The sequence below is a fragment of the Aphelocoma coerulescens genome, chromosome 1 (assembly GCF_041296385.1).
Source record: "Aphelocoma coerulescens isolate FSJ_1873_10779 chromosome 1, UR_Acoe_1.0, whole genome shotgun sequence".
In the NCBI taxonomy this organism is placed as follows: domain Eukaryota; kingdom Metazoa; phylum Chordata; class Aves; order Passeriformes; family Corvidae; genus Aphelocoma; species Aphelocoma coerulescens.
Genome location: NC_091013.1, coordinates 33,660,279 through 33,672,314, shown reverse-complemented (window position 1 = coordinate 33,672,314; position 12,036 = coordinate 33,660,279). Strand labels below are relative to the sequence as shown.

Genomic DNA, 12,036 nt, shown 5'->3' with positions numbered 1-12,036 from the left:
GCAGAACACCAAGTAGGAGAAAAAAAGCCCTTGTGTTTCTCCAGCTCTCTGTTCACTTTCCATTTCTTTCCTCTCTATACTGGTGAAATACTTTTTGTATTCTTACCCTCTTTGTGTGTGTCTCTTGCAGCAAAATCCATGGAAATTTACTTGCGTGCCAATCTTAGAGGTCTCCATCAAATACAAAATACACTTTTTCTGTAGGTGCCTAAGGTCACATTACCTGTGTATCTATATACATACATATTTACTCATTTTTAGAGGCTCCCAGTGAGTATCACAGATGTATATTTAGTCGTTACCATTAATAAATATAAGAATAACACATACCCAGTTTTCTGGCCAACAGCACAGTCTCTAATCTCTCTGATGTGTGAAAAACTTACCCAGATTTGTCAATTGACTCTATGAATAGAGGTAGGATGAATTAAGTAAAAGGACTGAAATCAGAAAAATGGAACTTGCCAAGTCATTGGCCACTGCTTCAAAAACAAGAGAGGAAGTCTTTATCATGAGACTTCATCCTTGCTATCCCTCTGTCTTTCCATTTTTCTTTAAAGATGAACAGATGTAGTCCTGATTAGTGACAGATGAACAAAGAACTCTTGGAAATTAAGGATAAGGTGTTGGTGGTTGGGGGAACTGAAAATTCCTTATTTATCTGCACAGCGATGCCAGCTGAAATATGTTCTTACAGTGACTTTTATAATGTACTTACTCAATAGGTAAAACGTTCCAGGAGTAAAGGAGGACTGGCTGGACCTGATGGTACAAAGTCAGTGTTTGGACAGATGTGTGCAAAAATGAGTTCCTTTAGCCCCGATAGTCTTCTGCTTCCTCATCGTGTTTGGAAAGTCAAGTTTGTTGGTAAGAAAATTCTTACCCCACCCCTTCCTGCTTTGCACTTTACAGTTTTCTTGGGATTTACTCTTTTGGAGAACTGGAAGGAAGGAAGGGATACAGAAAATCAATGTATGTGTGTAGGCAGAGGAAGGTGCTTAAAATGCTGGGAAGTAAAAAACCTTTCAAAATGAGTTTACAAAACCCCTCAAGATTTATGGAAGTGTGTGTGTAATTCTCTTCAGGTTCCAGGGGCAGCTATTCTGCTAACAACAAACATTCTGCAAAACCTAAATGTAATTTTTCAGCTGTCTGAATTGGTAAATAATCCTGGCTAGCTAGTTTTACTGGTAGGGTAGTTTTTACAATTCGTCTATCACTGAGCTTTTTAATGAAAAATACTTTAGATCAAAGCACCATTCTATCTACTGTATATGGGCTAAATAAAACATACCTACTTTACAATGCCACTCGTGAAAAACAAAGCAACACTATGCCTTTTCTATTTCTGTTCTATTTTATTGTTATTAGCATACAGCCCAAAATATTAGTTGCACTCTGTCAAAATAGTATTTTTGGCACTGTGATATGTCATATTATCTCCTAAAAAATACATTTTGCGATGAACTGGAAACATCCAAATACAGAGCCAAACCTCTAGCATTTTCATATGAAGGGATCTAACTCTGCAGGTTTTAGTAAACTTTTGTTTATTCAATTATCCCCACAGAGGAAATATAGTTTGTTTCAATACTTCAGTTATTTTTGAAGGAGTATTTAATTTTGAGCCTTTTTTCTTCTCCAAGGTGAATCTGTGGATGATTGTGGTGGAGGTTATAGTGAATCAATAGCAGAAATGTGTGAAGAACTTCAGAATGGGCTGACCCCTCTATTAATTGTGACACCAAATGGAAGAGATGAATCTGGAGCAAACAGAGATTGTTTCCTATTAAATCCTGCTGCCAAGTCACTGCTGCATATGAACATGTTTCGCTTTCTTGGTAATTTCTTAGCAACTTCATGATATTCTGTGTGCTTTATGTGTAGTCAGAATACTGGGAATCTAACAAAACTAATAAATTATGTTTAAACTTACAGGTGTACTTTTGGGCATTGCTATCCGGACTGGCAGCCCTCTGAGCCTCAACCTGGCTGAGCCAGTGTGGAAACAGCTTGCAGGAATGAACCTAACAATTGCTGATCTCAGTGAGGTGAGAAGGAAGTTTGTGGGTAGGATGCAGCTTACAGAAGACAAGCAGACTCCAGCATAAATTTCTCAAGTGATTGGTTTCCCTGGTTTTTATGTGCTTGTATTTTGACTGGTCTTTTATATTCTGAGCCACTATACAAGGATGATTTGTACTGACTGTTAAAACTGTAAATTTAAGTTGTTCAAGAGTAGTTAAATGATCTATTTGAATTCTAGAGCATTTTGAAATCTTCTCATGGGTTTGACTAGACAATCTTTGTGGTTGAATTCCTACTTCCCAGTAGACCTTTCTGTAGCTGTTAACTGTCTGTTATACCAAGATGCAATAACTGATTTGGGGGCATGGGCCTGCACTGTTTTGAAATAAAAGAAATAAGTTCAAACTACTACTAGTTTGTGCTCACTTACTAAATTTCACAAGCTTTCAGTTTCTGTTTACTGAGCTCAGTAAATGTGGAGTAAGACTTAGGTCTTCATTATGAAGAAAAGTTCCTTCTCAAATACTGTCATGTAGAAATGTACTCACTGTAAAAGCATTGAGTCATTTACTTGTCAGTGAGGGGATTCCTTTTGTACCAAACCCAGTGCTGGTAGGGATGATTACGCTTTTAAGCTTTAAATCCATTTTCTTATATGATACAGTTTCTTTTGGAGGGCATTTGCCCTCCAAAAAAATTGAAATCTAGAATATGTGCACTTTCCCCCATCCAACCTAATGAAATTTTATGGCTTTGAATTCAAGTTAGATGAATTGTGGTCAGGCATTTGTCAAAGCTTTTGGTAGGTGACACATGATGCACTGCTTTTTGCATGCAAGAGATGCTGTTGTATAGTGTTAGTAAACTGACTTTAACTCGCGTTTCTTACTTTCAAAGGTTGATAAAGATTTTATTCCTGGGCTTATGTACATTCGAGACAATGAAGCTACTTCAGAAGAATTTGAAGCTATGAGCCTCCCATTCACTGTGCCTAATGCAAGTGGTCAAGATATTCAGCTGAGTTCCAAGTACACCCATATTACACTGGATAATAGGGCAGAATATGTGAGGCTGGCAATAAACTACAGGTTTGTTGAATAAATCATTAAAATTACTGATAGCAATATGCATTTTCTTTTAAAAAATATGTATCAGCTTTTAAACAATATGCTACTTTAGCCTCTTACATACAAGTATTTTAATATTTTCATGTGATTACAGTGTTGATGTTCTGATTTCACTTACTGTATCCAAGGAGAAAAATCTTAAACTTAATTTTTAGGAAGCAACATAAACAAGCAAGTATGGGTCTAGACGTGTCCCAATAAAGCTGTTTTGGCAGCCAGTTTTACTGGTGGAGAAACATCCCATGCATCTAATTCTTCCTATGAGCTAAAGTAATAGGCTTGATCAGTAAGCTCTTTGTGAAAAGAGCTTAGATCTAGTACTGCTGCACTCATACTTCATGTCCAACTGCAGTCAAGGGCAGTATCGGCTGAATTCTTACTCCGGGTTGGAATGCACAAACCAGAGTGTTCATTCCTTGGGTAGGACATCGATGCACACCCATGGGTGCCAAAAGCTGAACACTGCACAGCAATCAGTGGGAAATAACTGCTCAGTGTTTGAGAAGACTGGCCTTTGGTTGCTTATATGGCCAGGTAGCTAATCTAGATGAGTACATCTCAGAAACAATCATAAGCATCTTGTATCAGAAACAGTAGGCCTAGTGCCTACTGAAATATGTGAATTTAGATAATTTGGATAAGAAACTGGTTCAGGCTTGTTTTATTCACTCCATCATATTCCACTCTTCTTTAGAGAGTGCTTGAACAAGACTCTATCAGAGCCTTATATACTTGCTTATTAGTTTGTAGTTACAGTGTCTGCCAACAACTGTGAATTACAGCCTTCATTTTTCTTTTTTTTCCCCCACTGTAAATGGTTTTGAACCAATACTTAGACCTGTTTCTGACATTAAAGAGAGAGATTTCATTTGGAGCTGATATTCCTTTGAAGAAATGGCTCTGCTGTCTTGCCAGTACTGGCTGTCCTCAGAGGACATGAACAATTCTAAAGCATTTTACAGTTAAAAGGCCTTGTGGAGAATAATTTAAAGGTTATGTTAAGTGTCAAGTTTTTTAACTCTGTGAAGCCCTTGAGAGGGAAAACTAGCACATGCATAGAATCCATGTGGAAAAGTGGATGCAAAAGACCAAACTTGTCCTGGCATCTTTGTTTATTTTGGTGATGGCTAGCCTGAGGACAGAACTTGTGAGAGATGTTTCTCTCCTCTGGAGGGCTCTGTAAAACATCTCAGACATTATTTGACAGGGAAAAAAAATGAACAAAGCACAAATCATGTGTGGCATGAGAAGCAGCAAAATGCTACTTACCTGTGCCTGTCTTGAAATAAAACCTCTACTGTCCCCTCAGACATCCTGTTTTAGTTCAGACCAGTTTTTTTACCATAATGTCTGTCTAGTGCTGACAATGTTTGAAGTTAGGGTTTCAAGATCCAGCTGCTCCTTTTCCAAGAGCATATTTTTTCCAAATGGGGTATTGGTTTGTTTTTGCCAGGCACGGAACATGAATAATACTGGAAATAAAATATCTAAAACATTGGGAGATACCTCCTCATACTGAGCTTGCTGTGCAATAGCAATTAGTGTAGAAAGTCAAGTATCTTGTGATAAATGTTTGTTAATGTTCCTTGGTACACAGCTGGACATTTGGGGAGAATGGTTAAAGTTGCTTTGAAACACAGTAATTGCTATAAATAATTGCTAGAAATGACATTCACAGAAACTCTGAAAATGTGTCTCTGCAGGCTTCATGAATTTGATGAACAGGTTGCAGCAGTTCGTGAGGGGATGGCCCGTGTTGTTCCAGTTCCTCTGCTTTCACTCTTTACAGGATATGAACTGGAAACTATGGTATCAATTTCTGCTCTGTTACTTCTGTCAGATTAACTTGGAGTGAGATTATTCACTCATTTGTTTTAGTAATACAAACCCCACATTAAATGCTGTTTACAATGATTTCTGTGTGGTTGAAACATTCAGTTCAAGGAAAGACTAGAAAATGTTTAATTGCCCTCTTTGTGTTAGTAAAATTATTTAGATATAGCTGAGCAGTGATGTAAGGAATTATTTCAGGAAGAAACAAACAAGCAACACCAAAACATCCCCACATGCCAGTGATTTCATGCCAGTGATCTAGGAAGTAAATTGGAGATACATGTCCTAAGTTCAAGAATATGAAAAAAATTCATTACTGTTGCCTGATGGGAAGATATATATTCAGTACTATCGTACATGGGGACTATGCATGGCATTTCAGATATTTGAATGCTCACTTTGTCAGTGTAAAAATTGATTAAATATTTTAAAGGAAGGGAGGGAACAAATCACCTGGAATTGATTTGATCAGACTTGTGTAGCCTATCACTGTATTTTATTTTTCAGGTATGTGGAAGCCCAGATATTCCACTTCATCTCCTGAAATCTGTAGCAACTTACAAAGGCATTGAACCAACTGCTTCCTTGATACAGTGGTTCTGGGAAGTGATGGAATCATTCTCCAACACAGAGCGATCTCTCTTCCTGCGTTTTGTGTGGGGCAGAACAAGGCTGCCCAGGACTATTGCAGACTTTAGGGGGAGGGACTTTGTTATTCAGGTAAGGTGTGTGGGATGGGGAAAGTTGGAGGCATCTTAAAAAGCTGGTAGTGGAGAAGTAGCAGCATGACATAACAGCCTGATTTCATTAAACTGTTTTTCAGCTTTACATTGCAGATTAAACATAAATAATGTCTATATATAAACAAAAATAATGTCTATAACAGTTATATAATGTATAGAACTATTCTTCTCTTTTGACTTGGACAAGTGGATATTCAGTTAATTTCCCAGGCATTTGTTTCTGTGACTTTTGATTGTTTTCCACTGTAGTCAGTCAACGGTTTTTGCTGGCATTTATTTAGCATTTCATTCAGTTTAGTTAATAATTCCAGCTAAATTAAAACCACACAATCTTCAAATCATCTTTTGATATCTTCTGAAGTAAAACAGTCTTTTTTAGATTGTTCCCAACCACATATTCATAGTCAAAGCAGCTCATACATGTCTGTTTTTATTTATTGATTTAGCGTAGGAAAAATGGATTTGGCCTCTTCATTGTTCTTCTAAGAAACTTCAGCATCAGAATCAAAAATATAACATGCTGCTAAAAATAATCTCGTAATTATTTCAATACTTACTTGTGTTTTGGACAGTGAATCAAAAATAAAATGCTTTTTTTTCTTTTTTTGTTAACAGGTATTGGATAAATATAATCCTCCAGACCACTTCCTTCCTGAGTCATACACATGCTTCTTTCTCCTGAAGCTGCCCAGGTATTCCTGTAAGCAGGTACTAGAGGAAAAACTGAAGTATGCCATTCACTTCTGCAAGTCCATAGACACTGATGACTATGCCCGCATAGCGCTGACGGGAGAGCCAGCTGCTGATGACAGTAGTGATGACTCTGATAATGAAGATGCAGATTCTTTTGCTTCAGATTCTACACAGGACTACTTAACAGGCCATTGAAAAGTAATATAAGGAATAGTTGTTAAAAGCACTGAGGCAAAATGCCAAAATGACAATGAAGCCAAGGATGGTTCAGGTTTCAGAACAGAGACTATATAGTCAGAGGGATGGTAATCTTCTGAACATGGGGAAAGTGTGTTTGCTACTCACAGTAGGACTTAAGGATTACAGCTTAATCCATCAGCTTAAAATAAATGGCACAGTATATGGGCATTTAACATTTATTTTAAGAGCTGAAAATGGCCCCCCATAATGCTGCACTACGTTTAGAACCTTTGTGTTTACTGAAGTGTTGTAAATGTTTATATAAATATGGTAGTGCAGCATCCAAAAGGCAGTGAAACCTTTAAATTGTGGGTGCAATAGGTTTTTTCATATTAAGTGTTGTGTTCTGTGCATCTTCTTGATTGTATATTGGAAATACTGTGCAACAATGGAATAGTATTATAAATATTTCAATTAACTTTACTAGAAGTTTGTTAAAAGTTTTTGAACATTGAATAAACATTATTCCTTGAAATTCTTATATAGATAATTAAAAATGGCCAATAGTTTCACTTCCACCCCTGGTTTGTATATTTTAGTTTATGCATTATTTATCTCAAATTTGATACCTTTCTGTGAAAGCATCATAATTCTTATCATGGAAAGTGTACTGTATATAATTGGTGCCATGTAAATGCAAAAGTTATAATTTCCCTCTAAATAAAAGTTCTGCCACATAAAGAACCAGTATGTGTTTTTTCACCCTAATGCAGCTCCTACATGGGATGAACATTGAAACAGCTCGACTAAGAAATGTTTCTGCAATTTACAGCTTTTGACCAAACTGCTCCACCAATAGTAGGTGCGTTTCCAGAGACATTTTGTGAGCTACAGTAAACTTGAGCAAGTCCAGATAACGTGTTAATTGTAGTGATTAGGTACACCTTGCTTATGCAGTTGTTCCTAAGGCTGCTGTTGACAGTAATGGTGAATTTATTCATGGACACTTGGGAAAAAGTTTTGAGGAAGTGTAAGGGAGAGGTGTCATGAAGTACCTGAACATGAGAGGAGTATGATGACACTCGTGTAATGTCGTATCACTGAGAAAATTAAGTCACCTTACAAGGCCTGGTCATGACACATTGGCACATGACATATCGATCATGACACATTCCTGACCACACAGATAGGTATGCACTAGTTTTTCAAAACAGGAGAGTAAGATTAATTGTGCCAGAACACTAATATTTTACTTTAAAATCTATTAGTAGGTGATGTCATACCATTGCTTCTGTAATTATTAGGATAGGTATATGTGAGTATTCAACATTTTACAATTTAACATTTTACAATTATGACTGGATTCATTCTTGTTTAGTGTGTGCATTTGACTTCTGTTCCAACTAGATTTAAATATTAACTGTGGTCATGAACTAAGTTTTCATGAGACAAACTTGATATTCAGTATAGTGGTGAAACTGTTGGTAGTTAAGACGTCAGTATTTTGAAATACGTTAGCTTTAGAGTCCTCTGTTTAGTGCTAAAGATCTCTTGCAATAAATACCCGTCCTGATGCTGTCTCACTGGAGGTTCCAGAACTCAGGCCTGTGCTCTGTCCTCCAAATTTTCTGTCTGCTGGTGAAAAATGCTCTGTCTTTTTGAGTCTTTAAGATGCAAAACTCAAAAAACCTTTCAGAACCTCTTTTATCTTTGCTGCTGAATTGAATTTCTCCTTAGGGTAAGGAATGGAGAAGTAGTAAAGAAGTGCTCATGTGGTTGTCTGCTGCCCTTTGTCATGCTAACACCAGAGCCCTGTAGGCATCCAACTTGATCAAAGAGAGTCTGTAGTCAGCTTTTCAGGAGGTGGGATGAACGAGTCATGCCCAAATCTCAGTCCAAGGTCTTTTACCAAGTTCAGTTGCCATTCTTGAATTTCAAGCCCCATTCCAGAAGCATATGGACTACTGTTACTTGGAGTTTATAACTTGCTTATAGAAAAGAAAAACAATGTCAGGGTTTTATATCCAAGGAAAGTAAAAAAGAAGTATGCTTTATGTAAGGAATCCATTTGCATTGTTGCATTGAACTGTAAAAGAAGCTTCCTAGGCCTGCTTCTTTGCTTTCCCATCCTAACAGAAGAGTGTCAGGCACCTTTTTACAGTGTGATGCTTGTCACCTGTGGCTTGACTTACAGCATTTCTTAGATTATCAGATTGGAAGGGGCCTCAAGGGCTGTCTGTTCCAACTTTATTGGCAAAAGTGCAATTTAGACAAGATGGTTCAGCATTCTGTCCAGCTGAATCTTAAGAGTGTCCATGTTGGGGAATCTGCCACCTCCCTGGTGAAAGGAATGAGAGACTTTACAAACAAGCTCTGGCCCTACTGGTTGATGAAATTAGCACTGAGAGATAAAAAGAAACAATGAGAAGGGTTCCACTGATTGATGAATGGAAAGAGATTTGTCTCTACAAACAAACTGTAGGTCTGCTGAGAAATGAAATTGGATATTGAGAGATGAAAGAAAAAATGGGAAAACCACAAAATTCAATAAGAACTAAAAATAAAGGAGGGGGTAATACATTTGAAGGGAACCTTAGGTATTAGGCATTCCAGGAAGTCTGTACCTCTCGAGTACCTCAGCCAATGGGGGAAGAGAGAGGGAAATGCGGCTGGGAAATTAAGATAAAAAGGAGGCTGCACACTCCAAAAACTTGAGAGACCCAAGGGGCAATGCCCCATGGCCTCTCCCTTTATTCAGATAAAGTAACAGGACTCCTCTCTCTGATGTTTGTGGATTAATTTTCCTGACACTGGTGAGACTATTCTGTGAAAATTTTTTCTCTTCTGTCTAACAGCAATCTCCTCAAGAATAATTTGTACCATTCCCCCTTGTCTTTTCCATGTAACTCCTTGTAAAAAAGGAGTGTCTGTCTTCTTTGTAGGTACCATTTAGGTACTGAAACATGTTGATAAGGTCTCTCATAAGGCTTCTTTTCTTCAGGCCAAATGACCAAACCCAGTTCTTAGGGTCTTTCCTCACATGACAGGCCTCCCAATCCTCTGGCCCTCTTTGTGGTCCTTCTCTGGATCCTCTGCAGCCTGTCCACATCTTTGTGCACAGTATTCCAGGTGTGGCCTCACAAGTGCCAAGTAGGATAAAGACTACTTTTATCTGTGCGGGTGATTCCATCTTGATGTAACCCAGCTCTTGCTGGGTTTCTTTGCTGCAGCAGCACACTGTTCATTCGTATTGAGTAGACAATGTCCACCGCTTGCCACACATCAACCGAGCCAGTGAATGTGTTGTAAAAGGTGATCAGGTTTGTCAAGCGTGATTTACCCTTCACGAATCCCTGCTCACTTTTCCAAGTCATGGGCTTCATCTGACTTGTGATAGCCCCCCAGGGGGATTTGTTGCATAACTTTCCCAGGGACTGAAGTAAGACTGATGAGCCTGTAACTTCCCGGATCATCCTTTAAGACCTTTAAATGCAGGTGACATTAGCCTTCTTGCTGTCTTCTGGGATATCCCCTGATCTCCACAGTTCTCCAAGGTTGTGGAAAGTGCACACACGATGTCAGCCAGCTCTCTTAAAGCTCTGAGGTGGATACTGTCAGGGCCCATCAATTTGTAGGGGTTGAGCTTCTGTAACAGTTCACACCCCAACTCTTTCTTCACTGATGGTGAGTCTATTTTTGCATCAACCTGGATTTTTGTTCCAAAGGCCAGAGGCCCAATAGTGCTGGTAAAGACCGAGGTGAAGAAAGTGTTGAGAACTTCTGCCTTTTAAGCATTGCTAGTGACTAATTCAGCTTTCCTGTTGCACAGCAAGTCCATGTTTTCCTTCTGTTTCTACTGGTTGTTTACATACCTGAAGAAACCTTTCTGGTTTTTTTGCATCTGGCCAATTTCAGTTCAAGCTGAGCTTTTGTTTTCCTAACTGCACTTCTGCAAACCCTGGCAATGCCGTTGCAGTTCTCAGTGGGTATTCACCCCCTTTTCCTGTTGCCTATACCCATCCAGCGTGATCCTACAGCTGTGTGAATTGTTGTACCAGTGTTTCCATTGCTCCTGGGACATCATAAATTCCTGACTGGGTGCAGACCCCAATTCCTTGTGTGTTCCCCAGGCTGCATGCATTGATACACCTACACTTGAGGTGGTTGGTCCTGATTCCAAAGATTCATTGGAAAAGCAGTGGATTCCAAAGATCTCGTTGATAAAACAGTTTCCCTTTTTAGATCAAAGAAAATGTATAGATACAGAGTTTCCTGCAGATGTTGACTTTCAAGGCTAAACTCCCAACAAACCTTATTATTAAAAATTATGGTGTTAACTAAAACATGCCAACACAGTTCTTTAACTCAGCTGGAGTTGAAAGGTGTGGAATTGGTGGAAAAAATATTCTGTCGTGGTGTCATGTCCTTGTCTTAAGCGAAAACTGCAGCAAAGCAATAGAACTGTGAATGTGACACAAACTATTTGTGAATTGATGCTCCTGATGCTTGGAAAAGATTCTGGTGATTTGAGTATCCATCTCAAATGTGAGTGCTGATGGTATATCTGCAAGGCACCATTCTTCAGCTTTGCATTTAATCATCTGATGGTCAGTGACTACAATTGTGCAAAATTTCTCAGAAAGACAGAGTAGAATTGTGTCAGTTGTTTCCTGACCATCTTTTATCAGCTCTCTCCACTGAGTGTGCATGTGGTGCACTAGCATCATACCTGAAAAAGGTTTTAGCAGAAGCATTTTGAGAAGTCTGTTTGGAGGACATGGATATGATGTAAAATACTCTAGGATTCTCTTTTGTAAATGGTCAGTGTTAAGTGAAAAGGACCTTAATTGTTAAGGGCACTTGCATGTACTTATTACTGCCAATAAGCCATAATAAGGATGGAGTACCTCACTTCTAGAAAATACAGTCTAAGCTAGGAGTATAAACCTTGTTTCCCTGTGAAAACTTCATCAGTGTGTGGGGGCAAAAAGTGCCAATGTGGTTTGGTGGTCAGCTGAGCTTTGTTACCCTGTTTGACAGCAACACATAGAGGAAAAAAAGCAATAAAGTGTAACATCAAAATTTTACAGGTAAAGCTTCAGGCAAAATGCGAAGGTTTCTCCTAAACTGGAAAGGTTTTTTGAGCAAGACTGTTGCATATGTCCTTCCTGGTTCTGCTGCTTCTCACGTTTTTCATCAGTTTCATCACACTGACCTAGAAACAACCTGGAGAACATGGCTCATGTCCAAAATTTAATTGATAGGAGAAGGGCTGTCTGACCTGAGCAATGCAGATGTTAGTGAGTTATGAAGTGCCATGCATAGCAGGAGGAAGAAATAAAATGCATTAAATACCTGTGTGGGTATATGTAGTGAGATTTGAGCTGCCTTGAGTGAGTTGTTCTTCCTTTACGCTCCTGCAGGGGACAGGG

General features: G+C 38.6%; 1 protein-coding gene across 3 annotated transcripts in view; it reads left to right on the top strand.

The window, feature by feature from the left end:
• HERC2 (HECT and RLD domain containing E3 ubiquitin protein ligase 2) overlaps positions 1-7,348 on the top strand; it is a 114,862-nt gene extending 107,514 nt beyond the window's left edge. For all 3 annotated transcript variants that reach the window (XM_069006311.1, XM_069006295.1, XM_069006302.1), the window contains exons 87-93: positions 726-867; positions 1,647-1,841; positions 1,939-2,051; positions 2,926-3,116; positions 4,859-4,964; positions 5,496-5,708; positions 6,347-7,348. In XM_069006311.1, coding sequence (XP_068862412.1) covers positions 726-867; positions 1,647-1,841; positions 1,939-2,051; positions 2,926-3,116; positions 4,859-4,964; positions 5,496-5,708; positions 6,347-6,619 — 1,233 coding nt within the window. In that variant the 3' untranslated portion in view covers positions 6,620-7,348. The remainder of the gene's footprint in view (positions 1-725; positions 868-1,646; positions 1,842-1,938; positions 2,052-2,925; positions 3,117-4,858; positions 4,965-5,495; positions 5,709-6,346) is intronic.
• Positions 7,349-12,036: the final 4,688 nt, after the last annotated feature.